The sequence below is a fragment of the Phlebotomus papatasi genome, chromosome 2 (assembly GCF_024763615.1).
Source record: "Phlebotomus papatasi isolate M1 chromosome 2, Ppap_2.1, whole genome shotgun sequence".
Classification (NCBI taxonomy): domain Eukaryota; kingdom Metazoa; phylum Arthropoda; class Insecta; order Diptera; family Psychodidae; genus Phlebotomus; species Phlebotomus papatasi.
Genome location: NC_077223.1, coordinates 78,258,921 through 78,277,223, shown reverse-complemented (window position 1 = coordinate 78,277,223; position 18,303 = coordinate 78,258,921). Strand labels below are relative to the sequence as shown.

Sequence of the window (18,303 nt, the reverse complement as noted above, 5' to 3'; positions counted from 1 at the left end):
GCTTCAGAGAATGAGCCCTATATGAATTGATAGATACCATAGGTATCCTTGTTCACTGAAGGAACGGTAAACATTCCAAATAGTGTAGACATAAATATCAATGTTTTGTGCTAGCCTATGCTTGCTTACTACTGCTCCAGTCTCACCTATAAAGTTTTCAATGCTTCATTTAAGGGCTTACTTGAGTCTCGAACACTAAAAAGATTTTTTTCTCTTTTTTAACATAATATAGAAAATATTAAAAACATTTAAACTGATGGAACCTGATTTACGATAATTTTACACAAATAGATATAACTTCGGCGTACATTTTATACCACTTTTTGTCTTGACGCATGAATGAAACAAAAAATTCTTCTTTCATGATAGGGAGAAGAAGGGCAGCTTTGAATTGGAGTATCTTTGAGGGCTTTTTCTCTTATTTTTAAATGGAACTGGGTCTTACCGTGATATAATTTAGCTCTATAAACCAATTGCAAAGATAAATTACATAAAAATAAAGCTCAAAATTTAAAAATAAAAGAAAAGTCGAATTTTAAACCTGCCTCAATTCAAAATTTTCCCAGTTTCCCCTATAAATTCTCCAATTTAAAAGAAATGTGCAATCCTAAGAAATTATGGCAAATTAGTTTTCGAAAAATCTTAAGTATTGATTCCAAAAAAATAGTTTTGAGAAAAGAAAACAATTAAAATCAACGCTTCTTACTTACTGGCCGATCGCACAAATTTCTAAAGACTCCGTTTTCTAGAGTTTAAATCTGAATGACTGGAAGCTTTCATAAAATATCGTTAACTTATACTTACACTCATTTTATTTATTTCAATGATTTCAATCTTTTGTTGGCCATTACTCAATGGTTCGTATCTACCAAATTATTTAACCATTATTTCGATTAATAAATAGTTTAAAATTCTTCATGGATTCTGATCTTGCCTTACCATATTTTGCAACTATTAAGATTTTTCTCCTAATTTTAATAGAGAAAATTCCTAGTGGTTACACTTGTTACAGAATATAATTGTATATTTTCTCATACAAATTAATATTTCTTTAAAAAAAACCCGCAAATAAAATAAATGCTCGTAAATCATGTATAATATTTTCAACATCTCAGTTCTTCATCTGTTCATACATTTTCAACTGCTTATTCCTATGAGGTTCGCGGACTTAAAACACCCGTTGTACTCCTTTTGCAGCGTCGTTGTCGTCGTGGTAGGTTTTCTAAACCTGATGACACACCAGAAATCGGCGATCTGGTGTCCCAGTGTCCCCGACACCGGGACCAGCGTTTGAAGCAAAAGCTTGTGAACCAGGGTATTAGGGCCTTGACAGACATGAGGATTAACCGAGAGACGGCTTAGCATAATTATATTAGAAATATTGTTTAAAGTACATTATCATCATTTTCCACTAAGTCGTCTCTCGGCTTAAGTCGTAAGTGTGTCTAGGGTCACAGACACAGGTCTGCTTACCCAAAAGACACGGGTTTTGGGGTGGTCTGCGGTTTAGTATTCATTAAGAACTTCCCGTAGATGCAAAAATACCGATACCTGTCTGTAGTTTGTTCCAAAAAAAAAGAAAAACTGTAACCGACTCTAGGATAATTACAGACAATTCTTATCCGCCACTCGGTACACGCCCAATGGGTAGGGGGGGGGCTGGGGCAAAAAGTCACAACTCAAAAAATTAAAAATTCAATATCTTCCCAGGTCAAAAAGATAGCGGCTTAATTTTTTCTATAGATAGCCTCCTTAGACCTTCTTCAATGTTGTAAGTTTCTTAGAATTCGAACAAGGAATTTAGAAAATAAAAAATATCGAAATTTTTAGCCCTATTTTTGAAATATTTTCTATGCAGAAGATAACAATTATTGCCTACTTATTTTCTAAAATTGATGCACTGGTGAATATTTTCTAAATAATTTGGATTTTTTGAATACGAATCCGCTATCTATTTTAGAATATCAAAAAAGTTCTTTTCTTCAGAAATCCTTTTATTAAAAATGGCCACTTGGGGTAAAAAGTAACAAAAGGTATAGAGCAAAAAGTAACAAAAAAGCGAAGCAATTTCTGATGTCTCACGGCGAAAAGAAACGTCATTATCATGTCTCGCCGCTTGTTGTTTGCATTGATCAAACGATTTGCAGTCTTTTGTGTGTTTTTTTTCTAAAATAACTTGAAAAGCGCTCTTCTCGTTTTCTCACTTTTTCGCAGAGAAAACGGTGTTTTACAAAGGTGTAGATGAATAAATTTTCTATGAAAATATGTCCTCTAGGTATTTTTTCAAATTTACGGAAGCCTGTAATGAAGCGAATCAAAATATGATAATACCCAATGTCTGGTACAATTTGCCCCAGCATTTTTGAGAATAGTCACAAAATTACCTTTTAGAAATTGGCTTGATAAACGTATTTCCTTACAAAATAGAGGAAAATGACTTTCACAAAGTTGTAGAGCGGTAAATTTCCTATAAAACTGCGCAAATTAGAAATTTTTGAAGCGCTCGAGTAGCTTGTAAAAAAATAAAATATCCGTTTTGTTACTTTTTGCCCCAGTCTCCCCTACCTCAACTGCATGGGCATCTCAGATCTCAGTGATAAATGTTTTAAAATAACTTTGTAATGTTTAAACCCAACCCCCTGGCAAGTTGGCCTTTTTATATGGAGCTATTTGAAGCCAATTCCTAAATTGATCTCAGACTTAGCTCACAGTGTTCCGAGGAAAAAGTGTATTTAAACAAAAATTTAGTATATTTATCCCTCCATACAGAAAGGTATATTATAATACGGAAAAACTTCTCACTTTTTAAATATTTAGCATAACGGTAGCGAGTGCAAAAAATTCCCATATAAATTTAAATCGAAGTATGAGAAAGTGACTTCAAATTTCAGGCAACTTGCCAGGGGGTTGTTTAAACCTATAGAGCCCGCTCCTAAAGACTTCCTAGGCTGAGTCGTCCTTATCCTTGCAAACTAAATGACCGACCAGTTTACCGGAGCCTATTGAGTTGTAATTGCTTGACAAGAGTTACCTTTCAACAGAATCTTTCTCTCAAAGCGCGTCTAAGAGTTCCCAATTCTGTTTGCTGAGAACCCATGTTTTAGATGAATACATTATGGCTGGCAAGATCATAGTCCTATGCAGTTGTAGCTTAGTCTTTATATTTAAGGTTCTAAACCGAAAAACCTAGCTCAAGAATTGTTTTTCAACTACAGAAATGGATGATATACGCATATAACGTAAAGTGTCATAAAGTCGACTGGTGAAATTATTTATTCAATTTTTGTTAAATATTATGACAAATACCGTATGCTAAATATTATGAAAAATGTAAATTAATTGAATAAATAACTCCACTCACTGGTCGAATTGAGGAGCCGGTCAACTTTTAGGATACTTTACCTTAAGTGTTCTCTTCTCCATGAGAATTACAAAATTATTGTGCAATTGGTTTTGCCTCCTGACTCTTTCCCTTATTTGAATTCCTCCTTTAAACTTTTTTAATTAGACAATTTTGTCTCAATTCAATTCACAAAGGACATTTTTTTTAAGATATTGAGTGTATTAATATGATTAATATTCAATTTCTCACTGTGAAATTATCTTATTTAAAATGGTATTGATTCTTATTGTTGTGGAGAAAAAGCAAACACTATCACTTTTAATACTGATAGATGAGAAACTGATTTGAATTTTGTCCAAGAAAACTTTCCTAATTAGACCATTTTATTCCAAAACTCAAACTCTGTAACTATTTTCCCACCTTCATTGTTTAAGTGTAAATCCATTATGGTGTACACTTCCACTATGAATTGTCTTCGCCTCTTAGAAAAGAAAAGGAAACGAAAGACTTCAACGGTCATCGAGCGACGAACCTCAAATTAGAGGGGAAATTGTTCATTTATGTTCACACAACGTATGGAAACCCATCATTTTGCATGGGTATCGGAAAAAGAGCTATTAAAGAAGAACAATTAAAAGTGTTGTAGTTGCATTTCTCGAGGTGGGGAACTTCACAAAAGAAAAGTTTAAAGTATCACCTCTAATGCTCCTACTCCATTGTAAATTGTTTAATCGGCGATGATAGGGAGACGTTTGATGATCGCTTAGCGATCCACTGAATATCACAAGGAAACTTATTGATGGATGAAGGCAGAAAAAAATAGATACGATGATCGAAAGTTATAGTAATTTAATGATCTGTATTCAGAATTATGTTAATCACGAAAATGGAGTTTTGAAACAAAAATATTATACCACACAATCCGTTTGTGTTGCTAGCTGTGTTTGGTGATCAGATCCTCACTCCACAGCCGATCCCATCCCATTTGGGACCCCTTCCATCTGTCTTCTCTTCTCTTGGGTTGTCTCAAAGTGGAAATATCGCAGAGCATATAAATAGCAGCGAATTGAGATGAACTGTGCACAGTCTAGATTTTACTTTCTTCCAATCGCAATATTTTTCGTGTAAAGACGAAAGTGCTTGATCACTTCCCAAAGCGATCATACGAGAGCTTTTCGCTATTCCTGCACATACCATCTGGATATTAATTTTAGTGGATTTTTCTTTGTTCTGAATCTCAATCCGAGGCGCACAATGAAAGTCTTGGTAAGAACTATTAATTTTTTTTATTAATTTTAGTGTGATTTATGCGTGTGCTATAATTTTCTCCAACTTTGCAAATTCACCAATATATTGGTGAGCAAGAAAACAAGTTAAAACCGAATCGACCATTTGTGATTGTGTGTGTGGCAAAATGTGAAAAGGCAAACACAAAATTTTCTAGTACAAACGCTTGCATAATAGGAAACATTAAAAGTTTTATTAATGATTGTGACGATCTGTGCAAGTCTGTAACATTTATTAATCCATTTGTTGATCAAATTAATTGTGCTAAATTGCTCAATTTCCTTCACTTATCTCGCCGCGATAGACATTCAAGGTGTGAAAAGTTCGTGAAATTTTGACACTGCAAAAATTAAAAATAAACTTATCAAACTTAATTTGATTTTTTATTTGCTTCAACACTAAAACTAGATCAAGATCAAGATCAAAATTGCACTTTTTTTCTTTTAAATAACTCCAATTTCTCTTGAAATACATAAAAGTTAATAAACTTGAAGCATATTGCCATGTCAAATAAATTATATCACGATAATTACGTGAATTCATGAAGTTACAAGATTTATTTAAAAAAAAAACATTTTTCCTACCAACCTTAACCAATATAATTATAATCAATTATTCCTACATTGAATTAAATTCATTTAGTTAATTTATAAAGTTTTAAGAATGAATTCTAAAGTCAAGAGTATTGTTGTAGAAATGTAATTTCATTGCTTTTACAACAGAATCAAATCCACAAAAGCTATCAATTATATTTAAGAATTTCTGAATTTCGTTTCCAAAAATCATAATACCCAACGCACAATAACTTTTGTTTTGTAAACATATTTTTGACATTTCAATGAGAATGACTGAGATCTAGATCTAGTCACCTCGCTCATTCTCATGGAAAATTTTGAAAACATGTTGACAAGCATAAGTTATCGTGCGTTCGGCATAATGAACAGCGCACAATAACTTTTGTTTGTAAACATGTTTTCAAAATTTCTTATGAGAGTGAGCGAGATGACTAGATCTAGATTTCATTCACTCTTATTGAAACGTCAAAAAGATGTTTAAAAAACAAAAGTTATTGTGCATTAGGCATAACACTTCTTAAAAAAAATTCAAAATTATGTATTCTTTAAATAATGGTTGTTTTTGTGGTCGAAAAATCTGAAAAAAATCAAACTCTGGTAGGGGAAAGTGCCCATTCTTCGTACGATCCCAAGCATCGTAATGACTAAATTTTTCTAAGTTTCTCAATAAATGCGACTCATCGCACCCCTATTTTTAAAACTATTGCATTTTCTCCTACATTTTGTCCAATAATAAGAAAAAAACCAAAAAAAAAACCATAATCCAAGTTTTTCAAAATGTAGTTGCCGTTGAAGTTCATTTTTTTTAACCCTTTAACGACGAGACACTTTTTACGGACCGAAAATCAACTATAAAAATTAAATCGATAAACAAAATCAATGAAACGTTTTACATCTGACTTTGGAAAATCCGACAGAGTCTGATTCGGCGCGTTTTTTTACCTCTGCGAGCGATAGGGACAAAAATAGCCCAAAAATTTAAATCAACTTTCTGACAATACCAATGAATAATAATTTTCAGTCTAATGAAAATTATTTTGTATAAGTATTGTAGTTTCTTTTTCCAAAACGGTTTTGCTTAAAAAAAAATTGGAAGTATAAAAAATAATTAAAATCATTTTTGAATATGAGAATTTAAAAATTCGTCATTTTTAAGCTTAAATATTTACTAAATAGCAAATAGCTGGAGACATACAAAAAATATCCTTAATTCCTTCAACCTTCTACTTTGCAATTATGTAAAAACATAAGAAAAAAAATAACTTTAGATTGTCAGGAAAAATTATTTTCTTTATGGGACACCGGTGTTCCAATCGTCCTTAAAACACTGAGAAAAAAAAGAGGGTGCGATTAACTTTTTTTCCTGATAACTTTAACACTTTTTAGGTGTAAAAATATATCAACATTTTTTTATGTTAATTTTACATATTTGAAAGGGTAAAATTAGCATGAAAAAGGGTAACTTTAACCCCCAATACACCTAAAAAGGGTAATATTTACACCGATTTTAGATCAATATTGCAGGGTAAAATTAACATTTCCGGAATGTTACTTTAACTTTTTCGGATTTCTCTCAGTGAAGATTAAATTAAAATTTTGTTTTTTTTATTTATTTCATTTATTTCTTCAGTTACTATTTCAACGCAACAATTAACATACTTCGCGAAACTTTGCAAACCTTTAATTAACATTGCAAGCCCACAGTCTATCATTTGTAATATATGAGCAAATCCACGACAGTCATCAACGTTTTTTCTCACCTCCTGTCTTTCATTGCAGATCGTTTTTGCTCTATGTCTGGTGGCACTCTCAGCCGGTGAACGACGATTTGTTCGCCAAGCCCCTTTCGGACAGCCTCAACCTCAAGCATTCCAGCAGCAGCAGCAGCAGCGAGCATCCCGCCAAAATCAGCCACAGCAGCCATTGCCTGAGGAGAGGGCAGCCCGTGAATACAGCCAGCAACCTCAGCAAAATCAACTTCTTCGTCAAGAAACCACCACGTGGATCCCCATCCTCAAGTACAACAAAGAACAGGGCAATGATGGCAGTTATAAAACCCAATACGAGACTGGCAATAACATCGTAGCCGAAGAGACAGGATACCTCAAAGATTTCAATGAGAATACGCCAAATGGTGTTCTTGTTCAGCACGGAAGCTACAGCTACACAGCTCCCGATGGCCAGGTGAGAAAGCAATGATAATTAAATTGGCTTCGGATTTAATGGTGAATTAATGGCAAAGAAACAACTTTGCAATATTTTATTTATTGACCTCTCAAGTGCAAACTTTTCCAAGAAGTGACTGAATAAATTTTGATTTAATCCGGTAAATACGCTTGATTTCCAAAGTTTTGCAATTTTAAATGTCATTGTATGAATCATTCAAACTATATTGAACTCTTTCCAAATAGAAAAGTAACATGAGACCTTCAACTTTACAGCTTTTATTATGTAGCACTTTAAATAAACTATAAAGTTTATAACAACTTAAACTTTTGGGAAAGGTGTTCAAGCTTCGCACACACTGTGGTTTTGAACACTTCATATTTTTACCCATATTGCCCATATTCCTTAAATGCATTTGCTCTATGCCCCCTATGCCAGTATTAATAGCTAGTATTAATTCACATATTTCCCTGAAAAACTTAAGTCAGATTAAATAAAGAATATCGGATAAATAAGAAGTGTTCGAAGCTAGAGTTATTTCTTTAGTTTTTAATTTTTACTAAATATTCTGTATTATATCCCATAATTAACCAATTATTTGATCTGCCATTTCTAGGTTGTGAATGTGGAATACACAGCTGATGAAGGTGGATTCAGAGCCACTGGTGAACATATTCCCACACCACCCCCAATCCCTGAGGAGATCCAAAAGGGTCTGGAGCAGATCTACGAAGGCATTCGCCTGAATCAGGAACGAGAAGCTAAAGAGGCCAAGGAGAATCCAGCTGAATATGCCAAGAAACAAGAGGAGCGAGCCCGACTTAACTACAATGGGCAATACTATCCCAACTAGAGAAATTCCCAACATTACCTTCCACTTACCATCTTTTCCCGCCACTTTCTTCCGTTGCGATACTCTGTTCGCTAATCCCCCAGCAATAGATTAATGCAAATCGTTTCTATTAAAGACTGTGATTTTACACAATGAATTTGAATGCCATTCTGGATAACTCGGTGAGAAATAAAATGTACCTTTGAAAAGTGAAAAAAGTTGTTTTAGTTCAAAATGTTCTGAAGAAGAGGACGAATCAGGATGTAGCAGTTATATTGAAGATTTTAAGGCTAATGGCCGAAAGGGTAAGATCGCGCGCGAGTGCAATCGGCCGAGATGAGATACCTCCGGACGGTTAAGGGAATCACTCGTCGAGATCGAGTGAGGAATGTAGCCGTTCGTGAGGAACTAAGAGTCGAGGAACTGCTTCTTCGGGTCGAGAGATCACAACTTCGATGGTATGGACATGTTCAATGCATGAATGAAGAAAGATTCCCCAGAAAAGCTATGCAAGCCATTGTGAGAAGGCGTCGACATCGAGGCAGACCTAGGACAAGGTGGCTGAATAAAATTCAGGATCTTGCGTGGAAGCGCCTTGGGATCGAACCCGAACATCTTCCTGAAGTGGCGGAGGATCGACAAGCGTGGGCTGCTAATTTGGATGTCATGGGCCCGCGACCCAAATAGGGATAAGCGGTTGAAAATGAATGAATGAATTTTAAGGCTTATATAGAAACCGCGTTAATCCTTGAAATAGAGCATACAATCTAACGAATCTATTCCTTTAAAGGACGATGGGCAAAACGGTCCAACCTTTCGCCACGAATGAGACCTATACCATCGAATTGGTATTGGCAAAGGTAACATCTTTTGTTCTGGGACCAACCCCAAGAAATATGTAGGAAGAGCACTAAAAAGCTTAAAACATATGTATAAGAATTGTAATGATTTTTTTTGGCAAAACACCTTTTATACCAATAACGGTTTATCGTATATTGGTCGTTAATTAGTAAATAAGGACTCAAAGAAAATTTACCTGGAACAAACCATATCTTTTCTCTTCATTTTCCCTGCAATTTTTCAAATCTCCCTTATAAATCTTTTACCATCCTTCAAATTCATAAACAAAGGATTGTATCTAGAGAAATGTCTCTTATGCAGTGATATTCTTCTTGAAAAAAGAATTAAAACCTCTAAATATCGCAGGGTCCTAAATGATACCGTTATTTAAATACTTTGAGCAATAAATTCAGAGAACAAAATATATTAATTAACTATACTGAGAACCTTTTGTTAAAATTCTTTAGTAACGGTACCCTTGCAACCCTATGAACTTAAGCAATCCTAGATCATGTTTAAGGAGAATATTTCTCTAAAAACGATAAAAGCATGCAATCGAGGCAATACTTTTAACGGAATTAAAAAATAATCGAGTATATTTGAGGAAAATCTGGATACAAGAAAAATGGAAGGATTAGGGATACGGTTTCTTTTAGGAAAATGTTCCTTGAGTTTAATTCTCTTTTAGAAAACGTTCTTTGGCGTTAACAACTTACGATATGCCGTTATTTAAAAAAAAAAACAAGTTTCATAAAAATAGTTCTACCCATTTCTTAAAAACACTTACTTTAAGATATCTGAAAAAGGTGACGTGATGGACTATAAGTTTCTTCGGGTGATATGTTCAAGATACACCAAAGACTCCAAAAATACCTGTTATTTGTCATTAAATAAAATAAGTTTCCGTTTTTTTGCTCAACAATGTGCGATGACTTTAAAACATGGCTATAGTTTGTACACACAGAAAAATTTTGACTCTAAATTTAAGAATATATAAGATCCTGGGAACTTAAATTGGACTTGAATCCCCGAGGCGTTTAAGTTCAGAAGCTCTGAGCGAAAATATGGGCTAGAATCCTTAGCTCTTTCAAGTTAAGAGATCGGGAACTTAAGTTCAGCATTAGCTGGAAAGTGAAAAATGTCTACAGATTTGCAAATTGCAACTAAAACTAAATGATCAAGGATTTAAAATTAGGGCATTGGCATTCATTGGATGGGATTTGAAAGTAAATTCCTGGGTGTTTCTGTTTAAGAATTTTCCATTTTTCTGTGTGTATGGGAGCTACCAGATGAAGCAGTCAGATGGAAAATCTGAAAATATTTATTTAAAGCATAAGTCATATATGGACTTTGACCCGAATTTCATTAAGAAAGGTTAAGGGTTTTCGAGTAATAAATTGTCATAGTTGCGAATTACCAGAAGAAACTAAATTAATACAATTAATACTGCTTACTAAAAAAAATATTAAGAGTACAAAAATCAAAGTCTTGTTGGATGTATTGAGCTTTCAAGGGATCCCACAATTCCATACGATCATGAACCAGTTTCACTCAACAACTAAACACTTTCAAAACCTTCTTGAACTTTTATACTCACCCACGAACTTGTTTTAAAACACCTTACCAAGATATACTAGTCAGTACTGATAAGGATAGAGGAGTCTTTTGTTAATTACTCTCATTGATAACAACGCAGATATTATGGAAGTTTTAAATCTAATTTCAAATCTGAATGCCCACAATAAATCAAAAGAAACTAAATTAACACAGTCTCAGAGCGAAAATTTTCAATCAGATTTATTAAGAGTTCAAGAAAAACAAAGTCTTATTGCGCGTATTGAGCCTCCAAGCGGTCCCACAATTCCATACGAGCCTGATTGGGTTGGGTATCAGGGATGAGATCGGCATCAATGTCGAGGAATTCCTTATTGTTGCCCATGCGTTGCCAGTTGACTTGAACAAGTTCATCGTGAGTGACTGTAGGATTGCCAGTTCGAGCAAAGTTGGTCCACAGTCTAACCATTCGATTTCTAACCACATTAGCATGATTTCCGGGCAGAAGTGGTGGTGTCATGGCAGTATTGAACAGATAGAACATGCAATCACCATGAGCAGCTCCTGGATAGGCTGTGAGAAGCATGAGTCTCTTCATCATGTTGAGACTACCGTCGAAGCTGAAGCGATAGTAGTATACTGGTTCAGACTGACCGCTGGCATGGAAACGGGCTGTTCGATCGATACTCCAGAGGAACATCATGTCAGAAAGATAGTGAGTCCATTGTTCACGGATATCGTTATGGAGGGGTCCACCGCCCCAGTAAAAGTTGGCAATCTGCGTGGCAATTGATTGAGAAGCTGCACTTCCAGCAGGAACATTCCACCATGGTGGCACCAAGAGTTCGGGATTGGCATTCATTGTGGGGAAGACACTAGGATCCAATAGCAATTCACGAATCATCAAGAGACTCTCTGCAGATACGTAACCAGTGATGTATGGAACGTGATAGAAGGAGCCGTCACGCAAGATGTCAATGGGAAGCCGTGGCAGGAAAACTTCATCACCAGTGGTGCCTGGAGGATCGAGACTTGGCACGAAAGGCAGTGGCTGGAGTCCTCTAGGGGTTACCTGAAAGGTAAGAATTATGTTTTTTATATCAAATAAAAAATGTTTGACCAGCAAAAAAAAACAAATTTGGTCAGGAAAAAATTTCAAATCTAAATTATAAATCTTAATAAACAAATAATATTATTGTAAAAGAAAATAATTTTATAAAGCCGCTACTGTCTTAAAAATTCTATGGAGCTTTCGATCAAAGTTGAAATTTTTTAACTAGGGCAGGGGCCCATTAAGCCTAATAAAAAGTGAAGATATTTTTCACTTTTCCTTGTAAAAATTTTGCAGCTATTGCACCGCGACTGAAACACATTTGCTCGTAGTTCTTGTATTATTTTGGCGAGCATTATGAAATATGTATTTTTAGATAGCTTTTAGTGCACGATTTCGAAATATATCAGACTTATAAGTCAATTCTCTTTAGGAAAAAACTTGCCAATAGTCTTCAGTGCTTCTATACAAAAATGTATGGAAAAATGAAATGTTGAGAGGCCACTGACTAGGGCAAATATCCTAATTCAAAACCATTTCCAGACGCTTTAACTTTGACAGAAGATTCAACACATTAAGTTCATATCTTTTCTGAAGAGAATTACATAAATTTGCTCCTTGACTCTTCTAGAATGTTACTGTTTAGTGAAAATTCTTTAAGTATAATTTTAAAACTTCTTAAAAACAAGAAAAACACACAAGTGGAAAATGCTTCTGTTGGAAACAAATTAATCCAAATGGAAACAAGGGAAATTTTCTAATTGGAAACAAACAGTGTAAGTGAAACCGCGACGAAAGGCTTCCAAAACCTTGTTGAGTTGCTCTTGAGTGCAGAATTTGTTCTTATTCTTGGTCTTTTCTCTTTTCCCATCTAAAACAATAAGGAAATCTCTCCAAAAAAAATCATATTTCCGGGGTTTCCTATTGAAGCATTTGCAGACACTTCAGAAAAAAATCTTTTTGTTCACGAAATAGGTAATTATTTCATTTGAAAAGTTCACGTACCGTTAACAATAAAGATTAGCACTTAATTTAACTAAAATTAGCCAGAAATATGACATAAATATTAAACAAAACGAATAAACAACAGTCACTTTATTGTGTTTTTCATTGGAAAACATGGTCGATCTATGAAAAATTCAATGGTGAAAAGGTGCACATAGAAAATATATAAATATAATAATTTAGTACTGTATTTATCATGAAAACAATGACGTTTCCATTTGGAATAGAGAAAAATTTCCATTTGAGCAGGTTTTCAATTAGCTTAATTTACCCTAAATCATTTTTTTACTAACCAAAACCAAACAGCCAAAATTAATTGAACTGATTCTCTAAGAACCCAGAAGGAATTACTTACTTGATCCAATGGTCCGGTCATAGCACTAGCAAGTGTTGCAGAATCAACACTTCTCAAAGTGTTAATCAACTGCTCAGTAGTTTGAATATTATCGAATCCTAAATCTCTAGCCAGTTGGAAGGCAATATCCCGAGGCTAATAGGCGAAAAAATGTTTTGTAAATATATTGCAATTCATCAAAAGCTTTAAGTTATAGTAAGCTTACACGAGGCTGGAAAGCCCATGGATCAAGTGCCGACCCACTCATGGAGATCGCTTTGTCGAAAAGACCACGTGCACTTGGGGATAGCAAGAGATCTGTAGTTCAAAAGTGAGAATATAAAAAAGTCATTATCTAATCAGTTTATCATTCTCAGGTAATTCACGGTCAAATATTTAATAACTCACAATGAACCATTGCGCCACCAGCACTAAGCCCAAAGATTGTGATGTTGTTAGGATCACCACCAAAATTCTGAATATTTTGACGAACCCAACGAAGAGCCATAATAGCATCCTTCAGACCGAAGTTACCAGTAGATTGCTGATCCTCAGTACTTAAGAATCCAAGTACACCCAAACGGTAGTTGAAACTAACCATTACGACATCCTCTTGTACAATGTGGTCAGGACCGGCTGTACCAACACCTCCATCGCCGGCGCTGAAAGCACCTCCGTGAATCCATACCATGACAGGACGAAGTCCTACCAGATGCTGAGTATAGACCTACAAAAAAGTTATCGACAACGTAGAAAACTTATTTTTTACTAAGTTTTAACTGAATCTAGGGGCATCAAATTGGAATTTTGGACCATCTTCAGGACATCAATAACTGAGATAACAGTTATCAAACTATCTTGCATTAGGTGGAGATCAAGAGGATCAAAAAATCTTCTCTTAGTTCTTGATACCCTAAAAATATTCTAATCAGAAATCAAAACCTGGACCAATGAAAATGTATTGAAAAACAGTTCACGATATTGAAGTTTAATTTCCGATATTACTGGACGTCCCTCTTAAATTCAATTAATTTCTTACAATTGATTTACAATTTTTAGGATCCTGTTTGTAGATTTTATAACACTACCCATAGTATCGCTGATCAAATTATGGAAATTCATAAAAAAAAGTTATTTCTTTACTTACATTGAGAAAGAGGCAATCTTCACTACCACCTGTTCTAGTCTGGCAAGTAGCACCGTGTTGAGCAGCATCTCTTACGCCAGACCATCCAGGATGTGGTCTAGGTGCCCTAAAGCGATTATCTCCAACAGGAGGAGCAGCATAGGGAATTCCTCTAAAATTGTAGTAATTGCAGAACAAACCGCATGATTCAACGGTACCCTGAACCCATCCTAAGTTGGTATTGATTGTCGGACGATCCTAAAATTAAGCACTACTAATATAAAATTCACTTCAATTTTATATCCAAAAACTCACGTCAAATGATACATCTCTTGTAGTTGGCCCGGCCACTACCAGAGCCAATAGACACACGGTACCAAACACCAATTTTAACATTTTCACTCAACAACTAAGCACTTCCAAAGTCTTCCTGGACTTTTATACCCACCCTCGAACCTGCATCAAAACATCTTACCAAGATATCCTAATCAGTACCGATAAGGATAGGGGGGTCTGTAATTAATTACACTCATTCATCACAATCAAATCATCTCAGGTACAAAGAGCACTAAGAAAAATAAATCCCCGGAATATACTGTTATGCAGATCATTCCAAAGTACTAAATTGTTTATAGTCGGAAACCTCAATGAAGTAATTTTTATAGGAGATTTTTCTTTCATTGCTTATACTTTCTTATCTACTGGAAAAAATCAGGATTAGAAACAGCGTCTCTCTGTCTCAATTTTTACGTAAATACGGTAATGAATAAAGAAAAATTCTTATCTACTCTTTCTGGTATCACTTTATTCAAGATTAGATTTTACGTGAACAAATCTACAACAGTGTCAATGTCAAGAGCAACATCATCAAAAAATTATCAAAATCTTAGCGCATTAAAGGTGTTTGTTGACTACTATAAATTTGATTTGGGGGTGTGCCGTAACCTAATCAATCAATATTCATTATCTTAATAATTACAAAATTTCAATAAAAAAATACCTTAACTTTAATCAAGTCCTTGCTTTCAGGAGGGAACCTTCCTTATGTTGGACCTATTCAATTCAAATATAAAACTCAGCTAATTGTGTAAGGGCCTTGACAGACCTGAGGATTAGCCGAGAGATGGCTTAGCGTAATTATATTAGAAATAATGGTTAAACTACATTTCCATCATTCTCCACTAAGTCGTCTCTCGCTTTAAGTCGTAAGTTTGTCTAGGGCATAAGGCTAAACGGTAAGAGATGTCGACCTCGATTCGGATAATTATTTTTTTTTTTTAGGACTTTACAAAGAAAAATTCAAATCCACCTAAAGAGCGTAGGGGAGTGTTGGGGTCGTCGTCAAATCGAGTGGACTGTATTTTTTTGTAAATGCTTTTATTTGTCGTCGTCTTACAGTCGGCGAGACACGGGTAATTCCCGAGAGGATCTAGTAGAGCTAATAAGATAATTGATTAAAAGTCGTCCTAATTACTAAATAAATCGTCTTTGTCTTTACCTAATAAGACTTCAATCTTGTTCTGGATATCACCTAATATCTATTGAATCCGTCAGTCTCTATTTAATCAACCTATCGCAAAGAAAAGAAATACCCTCTTAGATTCAATAGATAACATAATTTTACACCATTTTCACAACTTACTCGAGAAATAACCAAAATTCTATAGTCGTCGTCGTCACGCGTGTCCTGTCTCGCCACTAAAGTCACAAAATGGACCTGGAATTCACTACCCAGAGAGAGAAAACAGCAATTGATCCAAGCTTTTGTAATGCCTTGACAGCCTTTCTTTTCTTTCTTTAGTCATATTTTTTTCGTTTTTTTTTATTTATATTGTACTGTCCCCTCCCTGGCTTATACAACCTGAGAAGGTGCATTTCCATCGTTTGGCTCCGGAGTAGGTTGGGCACCAACGCTAAGACGGCGGTGGACGCATAAGCCTCTGTTATTATGCCTCTAAGAGACGCAATGTTTCAAAGGCAGTTTGGTTTAAATAAATAAATAAATAAAATAAAAATAAATAAAATGAAAAGACAGAATGCCGGAAGGGCCTAAATTACAATGCCAGAAAATATTAATTCATAAAATTTCCGTCAGATGGCGTTCTGTTCACAACAGGGAGACTGGGGCAAAAAGTCACAAATCGAAAATTCCAAAATTCAGTGTCCTCCAAGATAAAAGAATTAAAGGCTTAAATTTTTTTCCATAGATAACATCCATAGACCTTCTTCAATGTCGTAAGTTTCTTGGAATTCGAACAAGGAATTTAGAAAATAAAAAATATTGAAATTTTTAACCCTATTTTTGAAATATTTTCATTACAGCAGATATGAATTTTCATCTATTTATTTTCCAAAATTTATGCACTGGTGAATATTTCCTAAATGATTTGGACTCATTGAATACGAAGCCTCTATCCGTTTTAGCATTTTTCAAAGATTCTTTTTTTTTTAATCCTTTTATTGAAAACGACCACTTGGGGTAAGAAGTAACAAAAGGTATGGAGCAAAATATAACAAAAACCAAAGCAATTTCTGATGTCTCATGGCGAAAGGAAACGTTAGAGATTTTTCGAAAAGCAAAACAGTTTTGGTATACTAACTCAAGACATATTTTGTTTTTTGTTAAAGATGTATAAGTTCTATAAATGTGAAAATAATAAAATATACTTTTTTTCTCTGAATTTTCCAATAAATAAAAAGTTTAAAAATTTTACCCTAAAACCCTTATTGTTTTCAAATGCTTCAACATAATCAACTTTTTTTGTGTTGGTTCCTATCACGACTGTTTGGTGGTTTTAGAACTTTTAGAACATGGCAAAGACTGAAAAAAAAACGGTCGAAAACCGTCGTAAAGTGCTAAAATAAATATTTTTAGCAGGGGCATGACATTTCCTATGTTTGCCATATGTTTCTAGCGAGCCGAAAAAATTTTTAAGTTTATTAGCTGTTTTCTGTCATTGTAGAACGAATTAGTAACAAAAAAAATACTAATACAAAATAAAAGCCAATTTAATAACGAAAAGGTAACCGAAAACCCTAAATTGGCAATCTACGTAGTTTTGGAGATATCTCGTGAGATGTGTACGAAAACAGGGAAAAAATTACACTAAAACTGGTCGCATTTTTCAAAGCTAATGTCACCCCCCTAATTTTTAGGGAAAAATGAAACAAGTAAATCTTTCTCCTAAACATTTATTTGGCACTTTTACTATTCTAACGTGTTTCTGCATTATCACCTTTTAATTGTCTTGGTTTCTGTCTCGAGTATTTTCCCCAGTCTTCGCTGTGTTCTAAAAACACCGACAGGCGTGACAGAAACCTATACGAAAACTTGATTTTGTAGAAAAACTTGAAAACACTAAAGTGCTAAAAAATGTTCACTTTTCATTGGAGTAACACCATTATCACCATGAATTGTTTTCAAATGTTCAAAATTAATGCGTTTTTTTAATTGAGACGCATATTTTAGAAAATATTCTACAAAGTACCTCAAAAATAGTAGTAAAACTGATGGTTTTTTTGTATTCCTTATACCGATGTATTAATCTCTCAGGACCTTCTGTATAATTGTACTTTAATTTCTTAGGAAGCCACAAATCTAGCATTATCACTTTATATTACATCCTCTACTTTTTGAACTTTCCTCCCTCTTGACGCTGTAGGTGCACCACACCTGTTTAGATAGAGCTTAAAATTTAAATTAATTCGACTTTTAATTTACTTAGGTAGTGAAAAACTTATAACATTTATTCACAGACCCGGCTCGATCCAAGATCAGAAATTAGTCCTCCCAACCCAAAGATTAACGCTTTACCTATAAACTGAAAACTCTCAGAAAAATGTAGTAATAAAAAACATCTTTGATTAATATTAAAACAGGCTATTAAATTAATTAACTGAATAGTCAACTTTCACACCTAAAAAATCTTACACAAAAAATATTGCTTTTCGTATGAAGAATCAATTAATCGTGTCGGAATACTTGTTACAATGTAATCATGTTATATTGCTGCTGTTGTATCCCGTGTTGGAAGAATCCGCTAAGTCCATGTATAGACCGCCCAGGAGCGGCCTTCCCCGTGATGTGGAATGCTTCTTCCATGCTCCCGGAGTTTTTTGGGCAGAGGCAGTGCATTTTCATTACGTTATATCACAGTGAAAATGTCTTTTTCTAAACATTCAGATCTTTG

General features: G+C 34.5%; 2 protein-coding genes across 2 annotated transcripts; one reads left to right on the top strand and one right to left on the bottom strand.

Annotated features, from left to right (window-relative positions):
• Positions 1-4,421: 4,421 nt before the first annotated feature.
• LOC129804537 (endocuticle structural glycoprotein SgAbd-2) lies at positions 4,422-8,421 on the top strand. The gene is made up of 3 exons (XM_055851897.1): positions 4,422-4,609; positions 6,985-7,389; positions 7,988-8,421. Exons 1-3 carry the CDS (start codon positions 4,598-4,600, stop codon positions 8,222-8,224), a joined length of 654 nt encoding a protein of 217 aa, XP_055707872.1. The 5' UTR covers positions 4,422-4,597; the 3' UTR covers positions 8,225-8,421.
• Positions 8,422-10,815: 2,394 nt separating this feature from the next.
• On the bottom strand, positions 10,816-14,528 carry LOC129804535 (juvenile hormone esterase-like). Its single transcript, XM_055851894.1, has 6 exons — positions 14,429-14,528; positions 14,135-14,371; positions 13,396-13,714; positions 13,214-13,305; positions 13,009-13,143; positions 10,816-11,669 (listed from the first exon to the last, which is right to left on the bottom strand). The coding sequence occupies exons 1-6, from the start codon at positions 14,507-14,509 to the stop codon at positions 10,869-10,871; spliced, it is 1,665 nt and encodes a 554-aa protein (XP_055707869.1). The 5' UTR covers positions 14,510-14,528; the 3' UTR covers positions 10,816-10,868.
• Positions 14,529-18,303: the final 3,775 nt, after the last annotated feature.